The sequence below is a fragment of the Toxotes jaculatrix genome, chromosome 18 (genome assembly GCF_017976425.1).
Source record: "Toxotes jaculatrix isolate fToxJac2 chromosome 18, fToxJac2.pri, whole genome shotgun sequence".
NCBI lineage: Eukaryota > Metazoa > Chordata > Actinopteri > Toxotidae > Toxotes > Toxotes jaculatrix.
In genome coordinates this window covers 6,196,684-6,224,546 of record NC_054411.1, presented here as the reverse complement: position 1 = coordinate 6,224,546, position 27,863 = coordinate 6,196,684, and the positions used below count along the sequence as shown (strand labels likewise).

General features: G+C 41.7%; 2 protein-coding genes across 5 annotated transcripts; both read right to left on the bottom strand.

Annotated features, from left to right (window-relative positions):
- Nucleotides 1–453: 453 nt before the first annotated feature.
- Nucleotides 454–8,516, bottom strand: si:dkey-43p13.5 (visual system homeobox 2). The gene is made up of 7 exons (XM_041062252.1): nucleotides 8,460–8,516; nucleotides 8,346–8,412; nucleotides 6,352–6,433; nucleotides 2,407–2,463; nucleotides 1,901–2,196; nucleotides 1,439–1,596; nucleotides 454–876 (listed from the first exon to the last, which is right to left on the bottom strand). The coding sequence occupies exons 1-7, from the start codon at nucleotides 8,514–8,516 to the stop codon at nucleotides 454–456; spliced, it is 1,140 nt and encodes a 379-aa protein (XP_040918186.1).
- Nucleotides 8,517–9,166: 650 nt separating this feature from the next.
- On the bottom strand, nucleotides 9,167–25,872 carry ints1 (integrator complex subunit 1). 4 transcript variants are annotated; one of them, XM_041063056.1, is made up of 47 exons: nucleotides 25,749–25,872; nucleotides 25,345–25,635; nucleotides 25,068–25,264; nucleotides 24,506–24,643; nucleotides 24,241–24,400; nucleotides 24,033–24,138; nucleotides 23,648–23,834; nucleotides 23,387–23,532; nucleotides 23,150–23,291; nucleotides 22,849–23,025; nucleotides 22,647–22,755; nucleotides 22,438–22,558; nucleotides 22,246–22,323; nucleotides 21,990–22,147; nucleotides 21,634–21,730; nucleotides 21,462–21,553; nucleotides 21,301–21,361; nucleotides 21,022–21,219; nucleotides 20,623–20,752; nucleotides 20,222–20,401; nucleotides 19,884–20,033; nucleotides 19,608–19,787; nucleotides 19,405–19,509; nucleotides 19,126–19,293; nucleotides 18,672–18,783; nucleotides 18,405–18,563; nucleotides 18,180–18,326; nucleotides 17,977–18,075; nucleotides 17,584–17,708; nucleotides 17,128–17,382; nucleotides 16,861–17,020; nucleotides 16,644–16,775; nucleotides 16,110–16,278; nucleotides 15,311–15,437; nucleotides 15,079–15,194; nucleotides 14,825–14,912; nucleotides 14,456–14,706; nucleotides 12,855–12,984; nucleotides 12,174–12,307; nucleotides 11,854–12,046; nucleotides 11,631–11,746; nucleotides 11,394–11,503; nucleotides 11,094–11,210; nucleotides 10,935–11,005; nucleotides 10,749–10,840; nucleotides 10,417–10,526; nucleotides 9,167–10,187 (listed from the first exon to the last, which is right to left on the bottom strand). In XM_041063056.1, exons 1-47 carry the CDS (start codon nucleotides 25,801–25,803, stop codon nucleotides 10,072–10,074), a joined length of 6,555 nt encoding a protein of 2,184 aa, XP_040918990.1. In that variant the 5' UTR covers nucleotides 25,804–25,872; the 3' UTR covers nucleotides 9,167–10,071. The 4 variants fall into 4 exon arrangements, with proteins under 4 accessions (XP_040918990.1, XP_040918993.1, XP_040918991.1 ...); XM_041063059.1 differs by having other exon boundaries at nucleotides 11,094–11,207; XM_041063057.1 differs by having other exon boundaries at nucleotides 15,311–15,434.
- Between the last annotated feature and the right edge of the window lie 1,991 nt (nucleotides 25,873–27,863).

The following is a 27,863-nucleotide window of genomic DNA, read 5'->3' as shown; positions in this document are numbered from 1 at the left end:
TGAAGGTAACCTGAGAGGTCAGGGTTAAGCTTTATCTGACGGACTGAAATGATAAGATGGTAACATTTGTCATTTGTCATTGTTCAGTTAAAGACCTGGAATTAATTCAATTAATGCAGATATAAAAACTTTTTATCAAAACTGACAAAACAGGGAAATGTGTTAACCACCCAAACTTCAAAAGAACTTCAAAAGTTCTATTTAAATAAAAATGTTGAGAAAATGTCCCAAAGATGTCGGCTGGAATGAACCATGAAGACAAAATTTAAAATAGCAACAAAAGGACCACTTGTTTATAACATTTTAAATTGTAAGAAATTTTTAATTAATAATGTGTAAATAACAAAACTCCTCATCCCAGAAAGGTTCAGAAAGTACCTTCAAGCACAGGGATATTATACACTGTTTTTTCTTGGTTATGATTATCTGTACAAACAGGAAGAAGGAGAATAATCAATCCTTGTGCGTGGCATCAGCTTCCTGTGTTTGTGACTGTGTGTCGCCTCCTGATATGTTTACAGTGCTGTGGATCTCTGCCTCATGCTCTCTGGCTTTGGCCCTCAGTTTGGCGATGCTGCAGGAGCGGAGCTCCTCTGAGCTCGGCCCCTCCGGCCTCTCCCACTTCCCCGACTTCTGGGTCACAGGCTGCATGTGCTCGCTCAGCGCGGTACTGGCAGCTTTTGTCCATGGATAATTTTCCCCTTCCTGTCGTTTCTCCCAGTGCTCGCGGTCAGACCTCTCTAACTGCTGTTTTAAACTCCTGCTCGTTTTCTCAGATGTTTCATCATTGTCTCTTTTCGCATAAGGCCCTGCAACAAGCTGGCCCTGGAGTTTCAGCTGCCGTCTCATCTTAGCACGACGGTTCTGAAACCAAACCTGGAAACAAACAAAGCAGTACCTAATATATCAATATAACTAGAGGGAAATGTAAATAAGCAAGCACTGTGTTAACACTTCAAAATGTTGACAAGATTCCTACCTAAAATCTGCCCATCAAAGCTTTATAAAAACTTTCCACAATATTTTACAAGGTAAATTTTGAATCTACATTTTCAGCATGTTAGGGATAGTGTCACCTTTTTTCAGGCCAGTTCACATGCCTGAACATGCTGAATCAGTTATTGGTTGCTGCAATCATTCCTTCTGTCCATACAGATTCCTTTTTAATGCGATTCCAATGCAACCATACTAAAGGTTTCACAACAAAAATACTGTACATTTGAAAGACACCCACTTTATTTGACCAACTCTATCCGATGAAGCCTCCTTTTAGTTTCAGCTAAACTTTTGATTGTATTTTTTTACTGAAAAAGTATCGTTTTTCAGGCCAAGGACCCTGAAACTGATGGAGAGATGGAGCATGCTGTACAGACAAAATGAAATCACGTGGATGAGTATGAAGTGAACATTTTCAGAAAGAGCTCTGTGTGACAGTCACCTGAACTCTGGCCTCGATGAGGTCCAGTCTGAGGGCCAGGGCTTCCCTCATGAAAATGTCTGGGTAGTGGGTGGTCTCGAAGGCCTTCTCCAGCTCCTCCAGCTGCCAGCTGCTGTAGTTGGCCCGTGCACGACGCTGCTTCACTGGCCTCTGTTCATCTGGAAAGCACAGCGCAAGCACCAATTACACAATCGCCAACGGGTGACAAGGAACTAATGGCTCTAGATTGGGTAATTAGCGCAGCGATCATTAGGCCCACTTTAACACTGCTTGATAATTGATTGTTAGTTACGAGCTGTTAGCCAATCTTTTGTAAACATTTACACTGCAATCAGATGGTGCTCACTGACTGTCTTAGAGACTGTGGTCATGCACTGCCAGTTTGGCTGTGCTCTATGTGCACAAGTCATGCATCATACAGTCAGTCCCATTTTGGCCACAGCAGCTGTGGTTTGAACTCACCCGTGCCCTCTGCGAGTGGCCCCATCCCGACCGCCTGTGTGGCCATGAGCAAAGCCTCCTTGCATGGCTCTGGCTGCAGATAACTCCTCAAGGTTTCGTAGCTGATAAAGGGCCCTGGGATGAGAATCTGAGGTTGAGAGCCCAGTCTGGTTGGATAAGCTGGAAAAAAGTGAGCTGCAGGTGAATGGAAAACTGCAGGCAGCAGAGTAGAGACCAGTTGCCCTGGGCCAAACATGTCCAAATTAATAAGGGTCCGATAGTAAGCAGCAGTCCAGTGAAAAGGGCCAGGTTGACTCCTACAGGGATGCTGGTTGAATGGTGAAATGCATCCCAACGTCCAGAGTAAAAAAAAAAAAAAAAAAGAAGAGAGAATTAAAACAGCTATGATAAAATTGCCAGATGTATCAGTCCAGTTGGTCGTTGGTGCTGCTGTATGTGCCTCAGTGCAGGTATAAGATGTTGCCTGAAGAGTAAAGGTAAGACTTGAGTTGTGGAGGTGGTCTCACCTTAGCTTTCTGCTCTTTTCCTCCAATCCACTCCCACTCCTTTCCCAGTCACATGACCTCCAAACAGACAGCAGGGTTTGGTTTATAGGAGGTAAATATCCAACCTGTGATTCATCTCTCAGTGGATTATCGGTATTACCCCACCACCAGTTTTTGCTGTATTTGCGATTATTTTCCCAACCACATATGCCTGATAATCTATTTTTATCTGATCTATTTATATTAGCGACAGAAAATGTTTCCTTTATATTTCTGTCTTCTGTTTGGGACAAGTTGCAACATCTTTGGCTGCTGAAGTTTCAATCAGTGAGATGGACAGTATCTTAGCGTGTGGAAACTAAGTCGCGAAGATGGTTGTGTTCATTTAGACACGTACACCATGAAGATTTGCACAACTCTTATGTGACTGGTTTAACAGTTGTCAAGCATAATGAGAACAAATTACTGCAAAGGAGACTGAATGAAAACACAGGTTGTTCAGTCCTGTTGGACAAAGAGGCAGCAGACCCTGAACCGCAGGTTCTAGGATAAACACACTCCTCCTGACAACAAAGTGGCAAACCTAAAAGTTAATTTGCTAAATGTTTTTAATCCCTCCTAGTAACGTCTTGTATTATTATTGATTTAATCTTATTGTTTTTTTTGTTCTTTTTGGTGTAATGTTTTATTTTCCACATCACTGAGACTGGCTGTGAAAAAAAAATATATCATGTCAGTCACCTTAATGAGTAGTAGCAGTGTACATACACAAATCCCTTCTTTACCTGACAGTAGAAATTCATTAATGGAATATTAAACCAGGTAAGCCGGGTGTGAAAAAAAAAAAAAATTGACAACTGTAAAAATAATACGCAGCAAATTGTTGTGCTTAACTACAAAAGGTACAAATGTTCATTTTGCATGTCATGTTTTTTATCTATTAGACGAAATGTACTTTTATGTTGTTGCCACTTAGTTCAAGGGTGTAGTATTATTGTCTCAAGACTCAGCCGTAACACAATGTGACTGGTGGAACACGGTGTGATTTTCTTTAGATGTTTGATCATTGTGTCGTGTAGAAAGCATATGTATATTGTAATAATTAGTGGTGATGTTTTCTTACAACCATTGTTGTAAAGCATGCAGTAGTGAGTGTTACCAGACACTTACAGGATTTTTCCATCTCAGATCAAAGCACATACATCAACACATTAACAACCAAGACAGGAAGATTATTAACACTTTTTTTTTTTCTTTGAGCAAGGCAGCTGTAGCTTAGTGTTGATGGATCTCTGATGAGATGATCGCCTGCACTGTCTGCGTACGAATTAAACACAGGTGTGTCAATTAATCCGAAGATACATATCACCTCGCAACACATCTCGCTAACTGCTCATCGGCCCAGACGGCGGTGAAAACATTCAGCTGTCAGTGTTGTCACCGCTGAACTGGGAGGGCTGAGGCGGCTTTGATCAGCCTGGGACCTGTGCAGGAGGCAGCTGGTCAGAGCCGAGGTGAGTCACAGGATGGTCATACCTCTGCAAGCAGAGAGGACTGCAACTCCCTCACCTGTGGCCCTTTCATCTGCACCTGTTCAAACACTACATTAATACCTCAGTGGAGGCAATAAAGAGGTCGGGATTATGGGTTTGACCGATTTGGATTTCTTCAAAGCTCGTGTTGAGACTGAAAGCGGATATTTGGCTAATTTTACTTGGTTTTTTGTGTCAAAAGAATTACAAAGATCCGCTGTTTGACCTTTAATGTCAAACAGTGGATCTCTTCAACAGCATTCACAACATGAAACTCCTCAGTAAAACTTAGGCCAGCGAAACATTTTAGGATTAGCACCTTTTTTTATAAGAGATCCCTAATTTGTCTATATAATTACCTTAAAATAAACATTGTTAAGAGGTATATTGAATTAATACTGTAAATAATTCAGGCTCTACTTTAATGTAGGTGTATTTGTGGAGGGCCACCATCAATGGTAGATGACACACCCAGCTGAGTGAACACAGTTTGCAGCTCTTCTGACTTTTTTGGGGAAAGCGTGTGTGTGTGAGAGGGAGAGGGAGGACAGACAGAGACTGAAAGAAATCATTTCTTGGGTTTGCAAGTTCTGCAGGGAAAAGGAAAATAGATTAAAAGTGTCTGGTTTGAGCTGTGGCTAAACAAACACTGTGTGTGGTGGGACTGACGACTGAATAGACAATCTCCGTTTGTACCTGGCACACAGGTAGTTACAGGGATTTCTGGTCTGTCTGAAAGTAGACCCCCTTACCCCACCCCCCAAATTTCTGTTTGTCTGTGCGTGGGTCCTTTAATGCCCATTGATCCAGATAATCAGGGACAAAATTGGTGAAAAACTGGTGGGGGAGGTTCTGACAGTCGTGGCTCAAAAGGGCTGCTTGTGGATAATTGAAGGAGGCATTAAGACAACAATAGTAATGGCTAATGCCAGGCCTTATTGGTCTCTCAGGTATTTCTAGCTCCCTGAACGCCACAGCAGCACTGGAGATTCACAGCTAAAATGGCAATCATCGTATCATTAGCCGATCTTCAACTGCAGCGACCGAGAATGTGTATTATCTGTTGGTTTAGCAAGCCATCAAGGATACCCTTCAGATGGCTTTAGCTTGAAATGGACTTGTTTGAGCTTGCATTCATTCATTTCAAACTCAAGGAAAGAGGACATGAACTGAACTGAACTCCACCTCAAAGGTTTTGTTTTTGGATCTCAGATAATGTAACAATTCTCAAATTTGGGAAATGTGTTTTGCTTATTGTTATTTCACCTGGATGTTTATCCTTCTCTGTACAGGTTGAGGTATATGCAGATACTAGAAGGCTGTGCTCACATTCACCTGCCAAAGATGGAAAAAAACAAATATAAACTGTTATTTAGCAATAAACAAAATTCAGCAATAAACAAACAGTATCCAACAGTTATGGAGCAACATTATTATTCATTTGGGGTTATTATGTTTGTGCCCATTTCATGAATGTAAGTCTAGTATTCACTCTTATTTTTAGCTCTGTTTTTGGTCTCTATCAACTCCTAAGGGAAATATCTGCCACTTTAGCTGCTAAATGCTCCACAGTGTTCAGCAGCTTGTTCCTAACTGTGTCTGTCAGTTGTTTGGTGCTGAGCAGGTAAAGTGGGTTTCAATAGCTTTTTTTGTAGTGCTGCCTGCAGCTCTACAAATATTCTCATAAAACTTATACTCTGATACACTTTTTTATCTTGGAATTTGTTGCAGAAAACACTTTCAGTGATTTGAATGAAATGATGTGGGCTATTTGCCCTCTTTCTTCCTTTACAGACATGGCTGAAGTGGATTAACTGTCGCACTCTGCCCTCAGTGTGATAAGATACAATCTGACATAATGGAGATCGTGAACACAGCACATTATTATTCTTTCTCTTCCACTACAATGGCACTTTAGCTCATAAAACAAGAGTTCTGCCAAATGTCATGCCAAGATGGATGATTATTGTCAGCTCCACTGTCATGGGAATATATCTATCTGGTATAATTTGCAGGCTGGAACAGCAATGAGCACAGATAAGATCAATATTTAATGAAAGTGTAAGTGAAGCTTAAGGGTTGTCACTTATGCCTCTGCTGTTAATGACATGTCACATTATCATACTTATCAGATTGGGTCAATCTTAACTGCAATTACCGGCCTCATTTCTTTTTAATTCATTACAAATGTTGAATCGTTTCAGTCGTCCACCTCTGTGCAAACACACCAGGAATATTTTCTCTGGCTGCTTGCATATGTATTTTAGCGTCAACTTGCACAAACTTCAAACTAAAATCTATTAATGGGAGTGCGAATTGGTCTAATTCAATCAACACACCTAAAATGTGTTTGTAACTTGGAAGAAAAGTGTATTTCATGGCTGAGGAAACCCCTATGCTTGGTGCCTCACTCTCCCTGGTAATAGTATCCCACAGTGAGCAGGCTGATTGTTTTAGTCCTGGATCACTGGCCATGGGATAAACCTGAGAGCCCAGCCTGCTTTTCATGTCAAAGCCTTCAAGGGAAAGCGGCCACAATCCAAGAGCAATCACACTTGAGACATCAAAGTGCCAGGGAGAAGAGAGGCGAGAGACGGTCCACATTTTTCCACGCAAGCCAAGTGCAACTCAAGCGTGGAGGAAGAGGAGATGATCTAAGGCGAGGGTGCCATTGAGAGGAAGACGGAGAGCAGACAGATGTGCATGGGCAGGTAGCGGCACATCAGGGCCCCTCCTGTAGCTGAGAGAGACACCAAGAAGCCTCTGCTGGTCGCATTCCTGGTTGCTGCTCATTCACTGTCCACTTTCACATGGGCAGGAAGACCCACTGACAACCGTGTGTCTTCACTTTGAAACATTTCACATGATATTTCTAACGCCCTCATGGTCATTGCTGGAAAAAGTATCCAGATCCTCAAGTTAAAGTGCCAATAAAATAACAAAAAACAAAAACTGAATGTAAAAGTAAGTAAGCGCACTCGCACTGCACAAAAATTATCCCCTTTGGACCCCCCTGTAGCCTAATGTGTAACAAGAAGAAGAAGAAGAAGATTAATAAACTTTAGTTATATAGTACTTTTCTTAATGTTACAAAAAATGCTTTACAAAAAATAAAACCAGAAAAAGGAAAAAAGAACATGAGCAAGTAAAGCAAGTAAAAACAATCAAATGAATAACATCAAATAAATAGGAATAAAATAGTATCAACAACAGCTATGTGAGACATTTCCAAACGCTTTCACAAAGAGAAAAGTTTTAAGGAGAGATGTGAAAGAAGTTAAGGCGTGCCTGAGTCCAGTAGGCACAGAGTTCTGTAGTGTTGGAACTCTAATAGTGAAACCCCAGTCAAACTTTGGATCTCAGCGGTGGAGAGGGAACAGGAATAAATCAGAAATGTATTTAAGAGCAAGACCGTTTAAGGCCTTAAAAGTGAGCTGTAAACTTTCAAAATCAATTTGAAATCTAACAGGGAGCCAGTTTTAGGGATGCAAGCACAGGGGAAAAAGAAACGCTTAAGTAGAGTACAAGTACATCAAAACCATAGTTACTTTCCGCCGCTGCCTATGGATACCTCACTAAATATGTTCTATGAAGACATTTTATTACCATGAAACAAAATGTTCAACATGGAACAAATGAGTGTTTAGCTCATAGCAGCTGCATTTAAGGGCACCCAGCCTGGTATGATGAATAAAGGCAGAGGTTGTTAACTTGTCAGTGGTCCGTCAGACTACTCAGCAGCAGCACAGCCCCCACCTCCCCCATTCCTCGTTAGCTGTCACTCATCTCTGTTCCGCCTCACTGCTGCCCAGCCAATAGGATGCTGGCGCCTGACCAAGAGCCCAGGCTGCTAAGACTTGTGTAGTAAGTTGATTGATAACCATAAACAGAACTTTCGGCTAGTTATAGGACACCGTACAGGTGCAATTAACACATCAGACAGAAACGGCATTGACAGATCAGCGGGTATGGTGCATGATGGGTAGGAGGCGATTGGGTTTACATATGAACAAGTTAATTATAGGAATGGATGTGTGAATACATATTCATTAAAGAGGATTTGGAGGCATCATGATGGCTCAGAAGACAAAAGAACGAGTAATTTATTCACAGTGTCTTGGATCTGAATTCTTTATATGACTATTGCCACAACTCAGCCTATTTTCTGTTGCCCAAATACGTAAAAGAAATATGGTTTTATTATGTTTATTTTACACAATAAAAATGCCTTATGTGACTTAAGCAGGCAGTTTTGTGTCATAACTTCAAGTTCTTTGACCTCTCGCCTTGGCTGCTGCGTTACATTTGAAAAAAAAAAAAAAGCTGTATTAATGTAGTCTGAGACAACCTGCTTTCAGCCGTCCACATCCAGCCCCTGTACCCCGCTGAATACCTGTTACTTCTGAATGACAGAATCAACTGACCCACCAGTGCGGGCATGTCTCACCCTCACTGAGGATCCTTCACCATGCCGCGGCTTCGCCTCCTTGTCCGCCTATGTAACAAAACACCGGCAGCAGTCTGTGCCGCAAAATGGCCTACCCACATCGCGTCTTCAAAGCAGCCTTTGGTCAACGTGATTGAACAATTAACCGCCATGGTTAATTTACCATCAATAGGAACGTCCACTTTCCTAGTTTACCAGCATGCCTACACATTGTTTACCTTATCCCTTTGACTCCATCAAGAGGTTTTCGGATGAAGTGAGTAGCGCCGGGCAAAACAACTCACACTTTCATGGCAAAATGGTTTCCATCACAGCATGTGCATCACGCCTTTAATTTGTCTGTTACACCCCAGTGAAGAGCAAGCGTAGCAATGACAGCTGTTTCCAGTTTTATCAGGATCCAAGAATTATTGGAAGGAAATGAAAGGCCATGAACCTTCCACCATTTATTTTTCCCCTCAATCTTGTTTGAGGTGCTAAAATGTTTTTTTTTGAAAGGTAATAATTGGCTCGTGAGATTTGTGTTTTTACAATTTCAACATTAAACTGCTTTCCAATTAAGTAGCGGTAAAATGTCTCCATCGAATCCCTGAGCTACTGCAGTTAACTGCTGAAATATGTCACACTTTTCACTTTCTGTCAATTAAAGCTGAATGAAACATAAAAAAGGTAATTTCCAAAAATGATTTTATTCATTTCACATCAAGGTGGCTCACAGATGGCGTTCTAGTAACAGTAAAGCGTCATGACTTTCAAGCATTCATTTCAGCTGCTTAAGGAATTCACTACATTGTTTTGGACAATAACAGTTTTTTTTTTTTTTTTAAGTTTGTGAGTTGTTTGGCAATTCCAGGATAAAAGAGATGAATCGTTGTGTGTTCACTATCAGACTCACAATTTAGGAAAAACAGCAAAACTGCTCATAAAATCAAAACTGTTTATTGAAATGCAGCATGAAGTGTTTTTTAACTGTTTTTTTTTTAATAACAATGTTGATACTTCATATTCAAACTATTATGTAAAAATATGAAGCCAAAACCAGAGTGCCATTTTCCATCTACACAATGACATTTGTAGTGCCAAATAATATAACTGCTGGTCATTTAGTAAGTACAGAAATGCAAAAATCTACCTCTAAAAGAAACGAAAACACTTTTAGAATTATTTCAATTTAACTGAACTGCTTTTTTAAATACTTGTGATACAATACTATTGATTATACTACAATTTTAAATTATTTCTTTTCTCCAATTTTGTATATCATGTGTTATCTTTAACGAATGATATAATAACATCACCTAATAATGTTCCACTTTTTGTTCTCTTTTTTCATTACCAGTAAATGTATTGTTACATTACCAGTTAAAAAATAATTTACATACTTTACCAAGTAATAAATGCACTAATGGTGACTTTATTACAATAACAGTAATTTCACAGTTCTAATTATTACATTTTCAACTCATTTAGAGGGAGTTTAACACATTCTTTGAAGTCACTAAATCATTACATTACTGGCAGCTACCAGCTCACTGGAGGATCCTTTAATCTGAACCACTGAAGAGCCACAGAGTTCGTTAATCTGCTATGATCAAATTAGAACAACGTTTGAACTGAAGGCAATAGAAAAAAAAAATTATCTAGCACTGGAATGCAGAGAATGAATGACACTATTTCCAATCAGATGTGGTGGTGTGCGCTTTGTTGTTATGTTGTTGCTTCCATGTGGAGGACTTTCATAGACTCTGAAATCATTGAACTTGTGTCAATTTGTCCGTAGATACCCACTAAAAACGCCTTGTGGAGTAAGATGTCTGCATGTTCTGGAGAGAGAGGGGGGGGAAAACACTTTACATTATGCAGCTATGGATGTGTGTCTCTGACTGGGACTTTAGTTGCATGCTTCATTAAATCACATCTTTTTGCTAAAAAAAAAAAAAAAAAAAAAAATACTGCATGGTCATATGACTATAATCCAAGACCGGCACAGGATGTGACAGCTTCTTACCAGATCACTGTCAACAAGGAGGCGGCTAAAGAGCTGCTTCTTACCTTGACAGAGAAGCACATATTCTGGAAGATTCCTGAGAGCAGTCTGTACCACGTCGAAGTTACCGCTGCCCATACAGTACATGAAAGTCGGCAGGAAGTCTGTTGCCAGGCTGCGGCACAGAAAACATGCGCTATTACGTAGTGAAAAGTAACTGGTAACAAACAAAAGTGTGTAGACAGATGGACTGAAGACTGATTGATAGACAGATAAGTATCACCAAGGCATTATTACGTAAACCTCGGGCTTTCCTTCTCTGTTTATCTCCACATATTTCTCCTCAGTTTCAGCATGCTTTCTGTAGGCGGTTTGTCCCCAAACACTGTAAACTTACCAGGGATTATTCTGCATGCAGCGCAGAGCCAGACTGAAGGCCATGTTCCGACACAGCTCCTCAGAGGACACCATCAGTCTCTGAAGATCGTTCTACAAACAGCATCACAGGGTGGTGATGGACACGTTACACACTGACAGGTACTACATTTGACCCTCCATTTTGTGTCTGTTGTTTATGACTCACAATGAAGTATTGGATTATCTCTGGGCTCCTCCTCGACTTCTCATCCACCTCTGTCAACACTTCCAACACATCTACAGCAGATGGGAAAAAAAAAGCCGCGTATTACTCATTATGATACGGGATTTATACACGTGCCATTTCTGTGGCAGTGTTAGTTACCCTCCACTGCTTCTCCTCTTGACATCTTTTTCAGGTACATTGTCATGTCAGCTGCACTCAGTGAAACGGAGGCAGATATGTTGACAAGGGGCAGGGAGCCGGTGGACAGGTCCTCTAGTAAATCGGGAAAAAAAGAAATTATTTAACAAAATGTATGCCTCTGAAAAAATTGTAGCCTGTAAGAAGGATTTTTAAGATTTTATGACATACATTATGAATATTGGTGCAAGGTGATTACTTATACGAGGGCTCTGTTAAGACTATGTGCTCAGAATAAACTGATATGAAAGCCGTCCTCACCATCCCTTTCTTCTGTCGTGACCTCTGCTGAGGAGCTTTTCAATGGCAAAGTGAGTCCAGCCAGCAGAGATTTCAGCTGGACCAGGTCTGGGTTTTCTGCACACAGTGCCCTAAAAGGGAAAAACAGCAAAACAAAATCTCTAAGAAAACCAAAGTTACTTTAAATACTGTAAAAAATAACTCATTCATACTTCACAAATTTTTCATAAAAGGAAATTGCTGTCATGTTGTACTAACTGTAGGATGTCAGAGTGCTTCTGCAGATAAGGAATGGCTGCCGCTGCATCGTGCGTGATGTACTTCTGTGTGAACTGCAGAAATTTGTTGATGAAGACCAACGGAGAACGAGTCCTCTGAAAGATGCAGAAGAAAGATGCACAAACACGTAAGAACGCTGTGAATCCAAACTCTATCCTAAATCTTCTTCTACTGAAGATTTAAAAGTGTGTGAGCCGCCTACCTGAAGGACCTTCATAAATGACAGAAGGCAGTCTTGAAGCGCCCTCTGGTGGTCGCTGTGGAAAACAAGCGGCTGCAGCAGCTCCAGGATGGCGAGCACATTGCTGAAGAAGGTCATGTGGTTTTGCTGCCGAAACTCGTACACGTTGAGGTGAATGCGACTGTGCAGAAGCCCTGCAATCATAGGCAGGTGTCTGGGGAGCAAAGCAAAACAGTCATCAGGTTGTTTCCTCTTCTATAGCTGCAGATAATCCACAAGTTTGTAGACTGAATCACAAAAGAACGGCTGCATGGAGATTTTCTCTTTTTTGTTAATCTCACCTGAGCAAAAGGACAGGATGCGAAACAGCCAACTTCCTACAGGCAAGGTTTGCATCAGACGCACGGCTCTCAGCAGACTTTGAGTCCCCTATATCGGCGAGCAGAGTGACCAGGCGATGGACCAGGACATCAAGCTGAGAAATGAAAATAAATACTGTGTTCTGTGTAGGTTTCATGTATGGTATTTCAAATAGTCTTCACCATAAAGTGAAGAGGGCTCTTTTTTCTTTAAGCTGTCAAGTTTAGATAAAATAGTTATATTTATGAATATGAGAAAAAGATTATAAAATCAGATTTTCAGCACTATGAGCGACACCTCCTGTGGGTAAATTCCAAGACTGCTTAACACACCAACTCAGTCAGAGCTGTAGAGGTCATGACTTTTGACCTATTCTGTGATAAGCAGTAGACTACTTCAATATATATATGCTGCTGCTTGTGCTGTTGGGATTAATTATACAGCACTTAGAAATTTTCACTCATTTCAATTTATCCAGGAAGTTACTACTAAATCAGAACAGATATTTTACTCAGTATGGAGGGCCTCGGGCCTGAGTAACATCTATGTCGTATTCAAAAGAAGGATAAACAAGCAGAAATCATTCTAAGTGTATTTAAGTGTCTCAAAAAATTGCCTAGATTTAGTTGGTAACAACTAAGTGATCTGCAACAAATCTTCACCTTGCAGCTGCTGCCGTCTGCAGCCCCTCCACTGCTGAAGGTGCCGTCAGGCAGGGTAACGTGCTGGATGACCTCAGGAAAATGCAGATAAATCTGCAGCAGCAAGTTCAGGCACCGCTTACTCATCGCACTGAAAGGCAAAATAAACAAAGAGGTAAGTATACTGTGTGCTATGGTTCAGGTACAAACCACCAGCCACAGGAATATTCCACTTTAGGGACACATTCACTTTAGGGAAAATACACGTTATTATTGGCTTAGAACAGTTCAGCTGTGCATCCTAAAGCCAGAAGCTTAGTAACAGAATAATCAAGACTGTAATCCCTGATGTTATTGAGTTATGTAGCTTGAAGCTATTTAATTGACAGTGACTGGTTGACCAATTTTGTGCAGCCATAAAAAGTTTGCTTTTCAACTCAAGTGCGCTTTACTCTGCAGTGGTACTGACATTATAAAGCAGACAATATTCCCAGTTGGGTTTTGTGAAACGCATTTCCTCTGTCTCTTTCGGCTGATTATCGACAGAGCTGATGTGAGATCACCAATCAAAGAGTGTGATGAAGCACTTCTCCATTGTTTCTGTCTAAAAGCAACAATAATTAATGTACATTAATACAAACTAGGCACATGAATAGCATAATGTAATTCTGAGGTATTTGCCTTCAAGTCACTGCAGTTTCATAAAATCCTCTTACTGGCTAAGGCTCTTGTCAGGCTCAAATGATGTACTCTCTACCAGCTGAAAAGTTTATTACAGCTATGCATTAAGCAAATCACAGCGACCTTGACCAAGAGTAAAGAGTCTGCTCCTTGTTCAGTAGTTGGTGTGTAATTGGAATAAACACCAGCTTATCTGACAGCGAGCTTTTGCAAGAAGAATGCTCAACATACAATCAAGTGTTTATTCAACACAAGGCCAAAACCCTTTACTTTCAACATGTTTTTATCCTGCCATATTTTCACAAGCAACCATTTTACCAGACAGCTTAGCTGTACTTAAAATACTGTAATTCGGAAGCTAATTTTGCTTGACCTTGGCCAAAGTTTCCTCATTAATGTGGTTTAATAACCAGAGACATATTCATGAAAGGAGGGTTTGCCTCCACAAAGAGTTGCACCCTGATCTCTGACAGCTAAGTCAGAGCAGGAATTCACAACACAGGCAAGTTTAGAGCTTCAGCCTTAATCCTCTTGGCTTCATTATAATACACTGAGCTTTTAAAGAGATCACAGTACAGACGACTTCTGCTGGTTTTAATTTCACACCAATAGACCTAATTATCGAGTTTTCCCTGGTCCACAGCATTGTGGCTGACAGAGGAAGTCTGAAAAGTTCATCTGCACTGAGAAGGAAAATCTAGTGCGATTTACCCCAAGTTTATCAGCACACCAAAAAAAATGACTTTCACTGCTTGGGCTAATTAGAAAGAACAATACAATGTGCCAGAATGGATGGGCTGAGCACTTTGATGAACCTTGTACAATAATAATATGATGAACATATGCGTCTTTGGATATGGAGGGATAAGAGAGAGGGGAGAGTGAAGATCTGAAGTGCTGAGACAATAAACATATTAGATGACAACGAATATACACAGTACCTGTCCTCCCATTTCTTGGTGCAGTTGATGAGGTACTCTGAGACTTTCTTGATGTTTTCCAGATCTCCATTGCAGTAGGAGTGAAGGAGGGGTAGCCTGGACTGGATGAGGGAGCAGGAGGCCTGGTCCACGCTGCTTTTGTCATCCTGTTGTGAGTCCCGACCGTTGAGCTCCGACTCTGATAGGATCAGGTCCACCAGGCTGATGAGCTCCTCTGAACTGAGTCGCAGCACAAACTTCTCTGTTTTCTTCTGCGCAGACGAAAAGGAGAAATACACGAGTCATTAGCTTCGGTCATCTGCAGAATCGACTGCCTCCTACTTCTGTCTCATCAAAAAAGTGACTGCGTATGTGGCCTTTTGAGCTTACTTGAGGTATCTTCTGGTCTCGTCCTTGCCAGATACGTGGGATGCGGCTGCAAGCCCACAGGAAATCCAGGGCGGATGATGGGTCCAGTCTGAAAAATATCATGCACATATTAAACATAAGCTCTCCCTGTAAGAAACGTCATACAATGTATTATATCTTGTATAATATTATACTATGTATACTAGATGTTTATTCACTAAAAGCGCACTCTAGAGCGGCTGAGAAAATGTTTAACAAAAAAAATAAGGACGTACTTGTAGTCTCGGCGTTTGCTGAGAAGAGCACTGATACACTGCAGGAGGGTGGCCCAGTTTGACTGATGTGTAAGCAAGGCCAAAAGATAGGGTCTGTAGGCAGGGGTGCCCCGGGCCTGAGGCAGAGAAATAGTAGGAAAGGATGCATCATTCACATCAAGTAAATGAGACGATGTGGCGACGTGTGATGAGACCAGAGGAGAGTAAAATCTGTGTGCAGTGGTTTTCTTACCTTGTTGAGGGCAAACAGCAGTTTCTGCTGAAGGTCTGGACACACCGACGTGACCTCGGGGTCAAGATGCTCCATCCAATCGATGAGCAGCCCAGAGCTCAGTCCTGACTTCGTCACCTCAGAGCTGCTGGCAAAGGTTAAACTGAATGGTTAATTCTTCGCAGATGTGAATGAACATCTATTCTAATGTACTATACATGCAAAATAAATACAGCTACAGCTCTTGTTCACAATGTTCAGAAAAATGTGCTGGTTTGTAACAACCAGCAAATCCTAATTTTTGCCATTTTACTGAAACACATTGACACTCGAGCCTGACTTGGTTGGTTTTAATACTGCTCAGAAAAGCACGATACAGAATGTTTCAGGCAGTCGTAACATGGCTTCTACAGTTGAATCCAACCACACACAGACAGAATTTAACTCATACAGTAAGTAAAATCACCATCATCTACACACACTTCTCCAACAAGACACGTGCATGCGACAACGAGAAACCTTTCAATATGTACCTGCCTCACAGGCAGTGTTGCTGTGAACTGAACATGGATAAAAAAAAAAAATCTGTAAAGTATTCTGAGATTTTCACAGCATGTGAATCTGTAAATCCAACGTAAAGCTGCAAAAACCAATTAAACCTTCCCGAACCAAATCCAATAGCAGTTTACAAGTACAAGACCACACACGGCAGGCAGAGTTTTGCTATTTTTGTCACAGGCAGCTGTGTTTGTCATTTAGTGCCATCAAATATAAATGTTTCTTGCATGACTTGAGAGGGAAATAGAATTGCTGTGCTCACTTGTTAGAATCCACTTCCTTTTTCACAGCTCGCTCCTCACTTTCCTGAAGCAGCAAGGAAATCACCATGGCAACAGGGCCAGCTGTCCCATTCTGAGTACCCACAGACATCAACAGAGACAGTAGCTCCTCCAAATACGGCGACTTCACCTCCATCAGCCCCTGTAACACTGAAAAATAAAAACATTACAACTGCGTGCTTAGCAATGTATCTTATACTGTCTTAACTGCATCCTTATGTAGCAAAACCAAATGTCTGACGTGACAGCAGCTATCCTGCTTTAGCGGCAGCGAACTGTGTGGGTAACAATTATATATGTATTATATGTATACATGTATAATTTATATGTATATATAGGCTTTTGATTTACTTCACATGATCTATCGACCAGTTCATCAGTTTTTATTCCCAGTTCATGCAACTGTTTTCGTCAACACCTCTGTTTTTGTTCTTTTCTACTGTAAAGCACCCCTTCAGGCCGCGTTAAGAGGCCAGTACCAGTCAGTGCAAAAAAAATGGAGTTAGGGTTAATACCTTTGCCAATGAGCTCTGCTTCTGCATTACATCTGTCTCCAGCTTTCAGCATCGCAATGATGGCTCTCAGTGGCACTTCACTATCTCTGCGATACGCCAAAGCCTCAGCCAGGTGGAGGAAACCTGTCCGCACTACAGGACAAACACACTTATCACTGGCTGTTTATGTAAAAGGGATTAACCAGTGTCTGACAAGAAAAACAGCTGAGGTGCTCACCATCACTGTGCATGTGTTTGTGAGAGTTCTGACCAGCGAAGGATCTGAGCAGGGTCTTCAGTGGTCCTGCCTCCACAGTTGGGTTGTCTAACCAGATTAACATCTCAACAATGACCTTGAGGAATAGTGAGGAGAAAGTGATGTCCTGGGACACAAGACGCTGGAAAGAAGAAAAAACATTAGGCATGTGAAAACAAAGAAATATTATAATTCACTGTTTGAAGAACCAGCACATGGAAATGCGCACTGATTGTCAGCAAGTCTTACCTGGTAGAGATGAAGCTGGCGCATGAGTGGACAAGAGAGGGCATGGCTACGGTGCATTGACATGACAATAGGCCCTGCGTGGGCAGAGGTCAGCAGGGCAGCAATGGCCTGTAGGAGGCGAAATGCCAACCCACCCTGCTGAACTTGGCCCTGTTTGGCCCGCATCAGTTCTTTAGCCAAGGCTTGCTGCAGAGCCAGAGAGAGCTGGCTGGGAGGTGGGCCATGCCAGCGAGGGTCCACTTTTAAGGGGAATATCTGTCAAAGTGAAGGAAACAGAAACAGGTCAGTTTGACAGAGAAGTGAATCAACAGTCACAGTAACAGTTTAGAATAATCAAAGGGAAGACCTTCTGCTGGAAGATTATGCTTTATTGCATGGTATCCAAAAAGTTAAAAAGGAAAAAAAAAAAATCACAACACAGAGGATATGAGAAACAGCTAGCTAGCTAAACCCTACCTGAAGCAACATGCCCGTGAGGTCATCGTCAGGCCCGACTGCAGGAAGCTGACCAGCTGCTCTCATCTTCACAGAGCTGTGGGGCGTTTCCACGGTAACTTTGGCCTTACTTGCTTCAGAAGAATCTGTCAGGAGGGATGTAATCAGAACATTCAGTAGCAATTTAGCTTATTTACATTCATCCCTTGTAGATTTTTGTCAGCTACTCATATTAAAGCCCTATGCCATGTAATATTGTCTATAAGGATAAAAGTATAAAGATAAATCTTAATATTGTTAAACATATAGTTCAAAATCAAAGAGTGATATTTAATAGATGTGTGAAATGTGAAATGCTTTAGAAAAGAAGTTGCAATCCCACAGAAACAACATTTGGAAGATAAAGCCACTGACCTCTGCGTGGAGGAAGAGAGGAGCTCAGTAATGTATGGAAAGTGTGCCCCCCAGTGGCACCTCGCTCATGTTGCACCTCAACCAGGTGGGCCATGTAATCTATTGCAGATACAAATACAAAACCAGACAAATCATGAAGATTTACTATAAATCTCAAAACCTTAAAATGTTTTCAGAGCAGATTATATGCAGAAGACTCTTACGCTTGTCCATGATGTTCTGCTCAAGTGTCTGTGGGTCATGGGAAACAGCCTGATCCAGGTACTGCAGAAGTTTACTCATGCTGGACACAGGAATGCCAAAGGACTGAACAAACAACAGCAGCTGCTGAGGCTCCAGGTCGTGCAGAGCTGAAGGAAACATGCACATTGATCCATAAAACAGTAAAGAAAAAAGGAACAGTCATTTTTGCGAACTATAAGTTGTACCTGCATCAACCAGTCGAGAGACCTCTGATCGGATCATCCTGAGTTTCAACCAATCAGGCAGCAGGAGGGCCTCTTCTGAAGTGTCAACCAGGAAGGCAGTGGGCAGGGGTTTCTTGTCAGGGAACCAAATGTCCAAAAGAGCGTAGAAATCACTCTCTCCTGCACATGATGTTTTCAAAAAAAAAAAAAAAAAAAAAAAACACACACACAATAGTAAGCATGTTCTTTAGCAACATACAAACTGAACTGTAACTGTGACAGGACTACCTTTGGGTGGCCCCAGAGTCAGCAGGATAACCATGGCATGGACCACAAGGATGTGCATTGTAGCAGTCTCTCCGGTAGTCCAACGCAGAAACACCTGGTCCTGAGACTCAGACTGAAAAAAAATATTTGCCCAGCACAAGTCATTATATGAACCAACCCTCTTCTTTATAGTTCCTCCCCTGTAAATACCTACAGACATCAAACAGCCATTAATCTGCAGTTGCAGATGAAATCTTTGTTGCACACTCAAGATGTGTTTTTCCAAGCCACTTGCTGGTTCCTAGGCATTTATTTTTTCCTGCAGTTACTCTAATGATCACCAAAAATTTGTCAGGTCATTAGGCCCAAAACTTTGTACTTATTTTTGACTGCAACACGATTTTAACAGTATGTGGAGCCCACAAAAAGATTCCCATACTGTCAATGACAACATAGTTCAGTTAGTAGTGCTCACCCAGCTGTAAAGATCCTCGCCCTCTTTGGTCTTCCTCATTCTCTTGATGTAAGTAGAGAAGATGGTGAGGAAAGCAGAGAGCACAGCATCAGACTCAGGCCTGGAGCAGTGTTTGGAAAACAGGCTGTTCATGATGGTGGAACGTTCGACGATAAGCCGGGCAACATCCTACAGAGAGCAAGACAAAGACCAGATTGATGTCAGCAGAGCTCTATGAAAACAAAACTGGAAAAAGAAAAGCATGTAATGTTGTAACTTAAAGCAACTCGCCATAATTACCAGAGCCAAGTCATTATGAGAAGCCTGCTCTTCCACTGGTGCGTGCTGGGATAGGTAGATGAGATAGGCACTGATCGTCTGTGGATCTGTCTCCATGTGAATGGCCTTCAAGGGAGCAGAAAGACAAGACACAGGCTTCAAACTCCTACTCATTAATCCACCTTTCCAGTTATGAACAGTTCACCGTTGAGTCAGACATTGACCTGTTGCAGAGCAGTGGACGTCATGCCCCTGACGCTGTCAAACAGGGGGAGCTTTGGAAGGTCTTGCAGCAGCCACTGGTACCCTGGCAAGAGCTCAGCATCTCCAGAGTCTTCTTCCATGGGCTGATCCCTCTCGTCTCCATCCTTCAAACCTCCTTCACTCAGCACCAATGACAAGCCCTGCACACAAATTTATAATGTAAGTGGGATCTTTTTTTAACAGTAAAGACAATGCTTCTATAGATTATATAATGTTTTCTGCTTCCAATACATTACCTTCATAGCTAGGACTCTCGATGCCACCTGAGAAGAGCTGAGACGACGCAGGAAATAATCCAGCACTTCACAAGTTGTCTGTTCGTCAGCCTTAGGACCCAACAAAAGGTCCTGGAGTCGTCCAAGCAGCTGCCTTTGCTTTTGTTGTCTCTAAGAGGAAGAGGGAGGATAATTCAGAATTCAGTCAATGCAAATCAGACAGATGCAAATATATATCATTAAGCACCGGTAAAAACTTTGCATATCACATGTTAATTTGAAACCAAAGACAAAGTACAAAAGTTCATAAAAACTCTAAACTGGACTGCTGACAATATAGTCCAATATAATCAACATACTTGTCTCTTCTTGGCCCTCTGCTCTTTGCTCTCTCCTTCTTCATCATCCTCTACTGGCAGACTGTCATCTGCGGCATCATGGAGAAGGAATTCACACAGGCACTGCACTGGAAGCACATCCAAGGACCCCTCACTGGACTGAACCAAATCAGCCAACCACGGCATAGACTGAGAAGAAGCCTGTGAAGGATTGACAAGGTTTGACAGCTTCCACTATAAGGTGCTACTTCCTCTTACACAAGGAAGGCTACATGATTTTAGGCTCAGTTCATCTGTCCTTGGTCAATGCTTTAGCTGTCATTTAATTCACTTTATATATTTGAGACAATAAGTGTATGCACCTAATGTCTCCATCATTTTCAGTTAAGCTTTATTGGGCATATGGGTATTTTGGGCATTACCTGTCTCTGGATGATGTTGAGGAGGAAGTCTGGGTTGCGGCTGCGGCAGAGGAGGTGTCCCAGGCGCAAAGACTGGTTGAGGCTTTTTACTTGCTCCTGGACCTGGGGTGGAGGTCGACGAGGAGGACCCCTGAACACAAACAAAAACCATTAGTCCTCTTTCCAGTGGCACAACTGTAAGAGCTCATTTATCTAGAGCAATAGAGGACTTCTTGACTGATCTAGGCCAGCTGCTGTCGCCTTTAAGAAAACAAAATTGGACAAAATTAGAACTAAAGGATGAAGTTCCCAGTTGCACACTTTGGATAACTTTTAGCTTACATAAATACATATAAATTAGCAGCGCTATTTTTCCAGGCCAAACAAGTAATTTCAGAGGTTCTGATTAAGGTATCTTACTGTGGATCCAGACTGGTCAGCTGAGACAACAGCAAACTGTTGCTCTCTGTGATGGTCTGTTTGGTGGAAGCTGCAGCCAAGTGGCTTTCAAAGGCCAGAATCTCTTGCTTCTCTCTTTGGGAGATCTGCAGCTCCCTGTTGATCATCTCTGTCTTTGTGTCCTCGTCCGCAATGGTGCAAGGAGGGTAGGTATAATTACTAAAAAACAGAGACATGCATTAAGTAAGCATTATCTATCAACTTGAAATTATTTAACTCTAACTGATAACCTTTACGTACTTTGTCATAACCATCTCCATGAGCATCTTCAGCGTCGGATAGCCATCCCAGGCAGCCAAACCTAAAGGACAAAATGTCAGACAATACATCAAAAGAAGGAATTTAATGACTTGGAGTAAATTTTAACTAATCTTATGTATGAAACATAAATTTGATTGTACCTATCCTCTGAGGATTAAATGCAGCCACCACAAGCAACAGCAGCCATGCCTTCCAATAGAGCGTGGATATAGCCAAATTTGGCGGTTGGTACCTTAAACATCAAGCGTCATTTGTTAGTTTAGACTGTAAACTGTATGACCTGCAAGAGTTTTATAAAGACATCTAATGTACCCTGCTGGCAGCTGGATGTTCTCTGGGTGGTGGTATGTACACAGATTCAGCACTGCATCAATGAGTTGGATCCTCTCCACTCTCAGGACCTCCAGATCTGTTTAACAAGAAACAGTCAGTCAGCTCTACATATTCAAACTGCCAAAAATCATGGCAAGATGTATGCAAACAATTACAATAAAAATGTATTTCTCTTATTTTTTCCTACTTTTCTAAACTTATTTTGCTGACTTGAGAAGATATGAATAAGGAGATTTCCCTTTGAATATTTAAATAGGTCATTAAACTGAAGTACATGAGAGTAACACACAGCTTTAACTGTTAAACAGTTGTAGACTAAGCAGATGCTCACACACCATCAGACTGAACTCCAGCAGCTCTCTTCACCAGGTGATCTGCTAGCTCCATGGCATCAGCCGGGCCCAGGGGCAAATCACGTGACAACCCGATCACCAGAATGCGCATCAGCGTGTCCTCCAACAGAGGCACCTCCGAGCAGAGTCGAAGGAAGAAACTGAAAAAAAGAGTAAAATATCCGTATGGTAAAAGTAACTCGCTAGAAGAACCCAAAGAAAAAATGAGCTGCATTTTCAAAAGTGAAAGGAGACTCACTTCCTGTCACTCTCAGGAGGCCAGTTGTCCCACTTGTAATACGTCTCAGGTTGCTCCGTGAAAAGCACTTTGTGGAGGCTACAGACATCAGAGAGATGAGAAAGGATGATAAATTATATTCAACGTAGATGAAAACAGAATTAATTTATGCAGCTTGATCAATAAACTGTTCAGATATATGCAGATACCGACCAGTGAACGTAGTCTTTTGCACCAACTTTGCTGATGGTGGGAACCACGGTGTGAAGCCACCACACGGCGTCTCTCTGTATGGCAGCTATCTGATTCTGGAACGATCTCAGGACCTCCAGATCTGAAAGAAACCAGACACATGTAAGGAAAACCTGACACATGCTTTTTGGTTAATAAATATGCCATTAGAACAAATACACAGCGCTCACTCTTCTTCTCTCCTTTGTCCCACGCAATGCCAGCTTCTTTGACCTGAGCAGTGATGCCCAACATCATGGAGACGGTCAGTAAATCTGTCACTTGGATAACAAAACGCTCCTACAGGAGAGACGGGGATAAACAGTTCAGAGTCAAGTGTAAACACGTGATGATTACAGCTACAAAGGCTGAGGCATTTTCGTGTGTACTTACTTTGAACTCCATGTCCACATAGCTGGCCTCCTTTCGCTCCTGCATTAAACCAAAGCAGAAGGACTGGAAGTTAATCTCATGCTTGGTCTGTTTGATGATCTCTCTCAGCAAAGCTCGGGAGGCACGGAGGTAATCATCCTTATTGGTTAGCAGGTCCTGGAACACCATCGCCAAGAACTACAGACATAAAAAGACAGGAAGAATGCTGATTATGAGAAAACAATAGAATTCTAACAAAAAAAGCCTAAAAATGAAAACAGATACTAAAAATGACTACAACATATAAATGGTCTTGTTTCACCTTTGGAGCCTGTTCTGGGCTGTGCTGGAGCACTGTGTGGAGGACCTGCATGTTGTTGGGATTCCTGGCATTGGACAGCTCATTGAAAATCACCAATTTCACCATAGTACCCAGGTTGTCTCTGTGTGCGTTTAGCAGCTCCCTGGAAAATCACATGCAAAGTACGAGTTAGTGCAAATCACACACAAATCAAAGTGTGGTAATAAGATACATGTAAGACAAGATGAGACCCCACACCTGACACACAGCATGTAGTGGTTGAGGAGGACTTTAGGTTTGAGCCGGATCTTGATCAGGTTGGAGATCACCTCCATGTCATCTGTTCCGTGGGTGTTGCAGTTCATACACAAAGACATGAGGAGGTCTTGGGCTGGTCGAGTCAGCTGCGTTCACAACAACAAAGAAAGTGAGTTCATTCTCAATTTACTACAAACCATGTTCATAGTCAGCGAGATACTGTGCTATTAAAGTCTTGCAGATCAGTGTAAACCTTCTGACCTTCGGGTTCTGGAGCCACATCTCCAGCCTCTGCACAGCCATGAGTCGTGCCTCTTTGTAGCCACATGTGGCTGTGAGCAGACGCAGCAGATTCCTAGACACGTTGTCCATCGGCTGCCTGCGGTTCAGCTGGTCCCTGAGGACATCGAGCACATAGTCCTCCACGCTCTCTGCCAGCTCCTCGTACCTACAGTATCCCAGAGGTGGGACAAAAAGCAGAACATTTCAGCAACTCTTCACAGTTTTTGAAGAAATCATAAAAAAATTAACCATGACAAGATGAATTTTGTATCTAAAAATGAGACACAAATCTAACAATTTCAAGTGATGTCTTTTGGATTGTACACTGTCGCCTCCCTCACATCTATGTGTGGAGTTTTCATACCTCGGCATCACCTGCCCCTCATCCTCAGGGCTGAGTTTCTCCTCTGCTATCAGCAATTCGGTCTGGCTGTCATCCTCATCAGGAGTTGAGGGGTGAGGGCTGCTCCCTGAAAGACCCGAAAGCACCATAACCACAATCAGCTCTTGTTTCATGCATGAGCCACCCTAACCCCCAAAAACCGAGTGTGTGTGTTCTCAATGTACCACACCTGCACTGAGATCTCCACCACAGCGGCCAGTGTCAGCCTGCAGCAGCATACTCTTCGGAGGCATCTTTGTGCCAAAAGCAGTCTGGATGTTGTCAACAAAATTCTTACAGTGAGAACTGTCCACCCAGATTCTTTCCCCCAGAGAGTCCTCAATGTACACCTGCAAGTACGTTTTAGATTGAACAAAAACAGTTTATATGTGGTTAAAATAAACCTTGTAAAGAGAAATGTATCCCATATATTTGACTGATTAAGAGATTCTCACTTTAACAAAGATATCTGGCCAGTTCTCATCCTCCTCATAAGCAGCCATCAGCAGATTGCAAGCAAGAACGGACACCAGGCTATTCCCTTTTGCCTTAAAGTTGATAGAAGCATCTCGACGCAGGAGGCTGCACAAGGCCTGGTGACAAGAACAAGTATTAAGTGAGAAGCAGGTATTAAAATTTCAACATCTGTGAGATTTATTTGCGAAAGACATTTATCTCCAACATATTTATTTTGCAGAACTGAAAACACCTGTTCTTCGTGTTTTAGTTTCATCAACTCTCAACTCCAACACAGTTATTCTTTTTCCTGACTCATACACATATGTAAATTAAGATCAAAGAACAGTTGAATGTACGTGAACTAACCATTGTCTAATTCATGGAAACTTATTTGACCTATCTGCATAATTAATTTTATCACTCTCATTTATTGTATATTACAAACTACCTACAAAAAAGAACAACAAAGGATTAAGGGACAATGTATATTACATCATCAGGCCCCATCATTTTTCCCTGGTTATACATATTTCAGCACTGAAGCGTAAAAAGTCTCACCTCAATGATTCCTTGAGTTGCAAAAACATTGGGCTTGATTTTGGCCAGAAACATGAGACTGAGGTACAGTGTGATGTCAGGTTTAGCTCTGTTCATCTTCAGTTGTTTCACTGCTCCACACAACAGTCCCTCAATGCGATCATCATTTCCTTCAGACTCCGCAGCTTCAATCTCATCCAGTAGCACTGCCGGTGACACTACAACAAAAAAAGGAGTTTTAATTTTCATTGTAACTCACTATGTGAAGGTTTGCAGCCACACAAAGGGATTTGTTTACCTTCAATAGGTACCACTGATGGCTCCTTTATTGAGGGTGATATTGCCCTCTTGTCCACAGCGGCTACATCAGCGAGTCTTCCCAGGGCACTGACTGGAGGGGTGGTGGATAGTTTGGGACGCTTGGTGAGGCTGGACAGACCTGATGAGGAGGGCAGAGCGGAGGAAGTCTCTCTCTTTCGGTCAGCCGGTAATCCTGTGGATGCTGGTTTCAGGAGGACAGCGGGAGCTTTGGGCTCTCCACCCTGGCTCTTTGATCCAAGGGCAATGAAATCTCCTGGTGGTGGGTGACCTGGGAAAGGCAGACGTCACAGAAATTTGTGACTTTCTGCCGCTTGGCTATCATCTTCAACATGTGTTGCTGAAGAAACTAACACTAGGATGACCCTGGGGTTGGCATCATACCTGATGGTTTTGCAGCACTGGGGCGTCTGAGGGTTGTGGGTTTGGGACGATTCATCTTGTCTAAACGGCACAAGTTAAAACCAAAGTCGGAGCAGGTTGAGCAGGTGTCATTACCTAGCTTAGATTGGTCTGTATGTGCGACAAACACAAAAGAAACAAAGAATAAACGAACTTAAAACACAAATTTGCGAGCTAAGGTAGCAGCTAGCATGGTATAGCTAGTTACGATCAGTAATTCACAAAAACGGATCACTTAAGCGCTGCAGACAACACGTAACAAAACCGCTGTGTTCAATCTGTGTTGACAGCTTGCAATGTTATATTAAACTGTTATTTACAAATGTGATTCATAACAGTGACGGACATAAATGTGGCAGTTAGCACCTTTAGTTAGCCTACATTTATCAAGACCGGACAAAGAGCTAGCGTTACTCTACCAGCACACAAACAGACCTGAATGAACTTAAAAGCACCTCACCTGTTTAATCGGCTTCATAAAACGGATCGTTGCCAGTCTGAACGCTGCACTTGAAACGAAATGTAACGTTATTGCAAATCAAAGCTAACACACAGACTGAGCCATCTTAACTTCGCCTTCTTCTTCTTCTCTATGTTGAAGTCATACCGCCACCTAGTGCGAGGGAGTGTGGGTGCTGTCACACGGGAAGTAAACAGTGAATACGCGACTTAATTTTATTTTGAAATTTTTCACCGGAACAACTACTATGTTGTTTTATCTAACCTGACATCCAGAGACTCAACATTATGTATATACTTTAAATACAGTGGCATCGGGGCAAACTCAACAGTGTAGTAATAGTTCAATAAGGTTTTTTTTTTTTTTTTTTTACCTCAAGTGATCACAGGGTTTTATTGTGTATGGTACAGATTTACCGAAAGTATTCCTGTGCTGTGATAACTTAACAGTAGAGAGAGATGTAATTACATGCTATGCCCAGTAGGGCACCTCCGGTGGTCACAATGGCAACTGCAACTGTAACATCAGGTTTGACACTATACAATAGCATGTTTTCCGGTCAAGAATTCAAAAGAAAAACTGTCAGAAGGATGTTGAGCACCGTGACTACTGCCCAATTATTAAATGAAAATGAATGAATTGTGTACATGCACAGTTTAAAAAAGTAGTTATACCTTATAAAATGTATGTTACGTTGTAAACCAGTAGTTCAAAGAATGTAAGATCGCCATTCATCTAACTTCAAAATACATTAAAAAAAATTTTTTTTTCTTTTTTTTTTGTCTTTTAGTTGGATAATTTCCTCAGTCTTTCTCCACATAAAATGCTCATCATAGCAAACATCACAGCAAACACACAGTCTCATACTAACACTTCCAGTTAGGACACATTCAAAATAACGTCGAAGTACAATTACACCACAAGTTCAATAAAAGCACTTTCACAGGAGAAGTGGTCTGTTTAGAAGTGTTTAACTTATGTAATGTGACCTTTACTGAAAACATCAGATGTGGCAGCAGGGGGTTCCCTCATATTTTGACTCACAGTTTGTTCATGAAGTATGGCATTTTATGCACGTACAAATGCATTCCCAAGAACTGGCCAGCAGATGTCATCATTCTGACTGCATCAAGTGCTTCAAAACAATGAATCATTTTCATGCACAGCTGTTTTAATGTGGTTCAGACAGTGCTTGCGAAAACTTGGTTTTTCCCATCACTCATGTTGGTGTCAGTATATATTTTACTATGTTATAATCATAAGAATAATCACCATAATTCTCTGTTATCCTTCAGACTACTTATGATTCTCATGTCAGAGGTATTAGAGTCAGAGTTCCTGATACTTTGATGATTAATTCTACACAGGGTATAACAATGTGACTTGATAAAAAGGCTGATAAGGAAATATCCTCAGCCTTATTATAAACTGTAATCTTTACTTGATAATTGCATACTAATTTTAAATTCAAGGGGTTTAACACAAGGTGGCAGCAGTCCCCATCCTTCTGTACTAAATTATTATCATGTATAAGGTGGTATATTACTTAGTAGTTTACCAGACCAGAATTTGAACTGCAAAATAAATTAAACGCGAATGAAATTCTAACAAAACAAGATCTAAATCTACGCAGAATA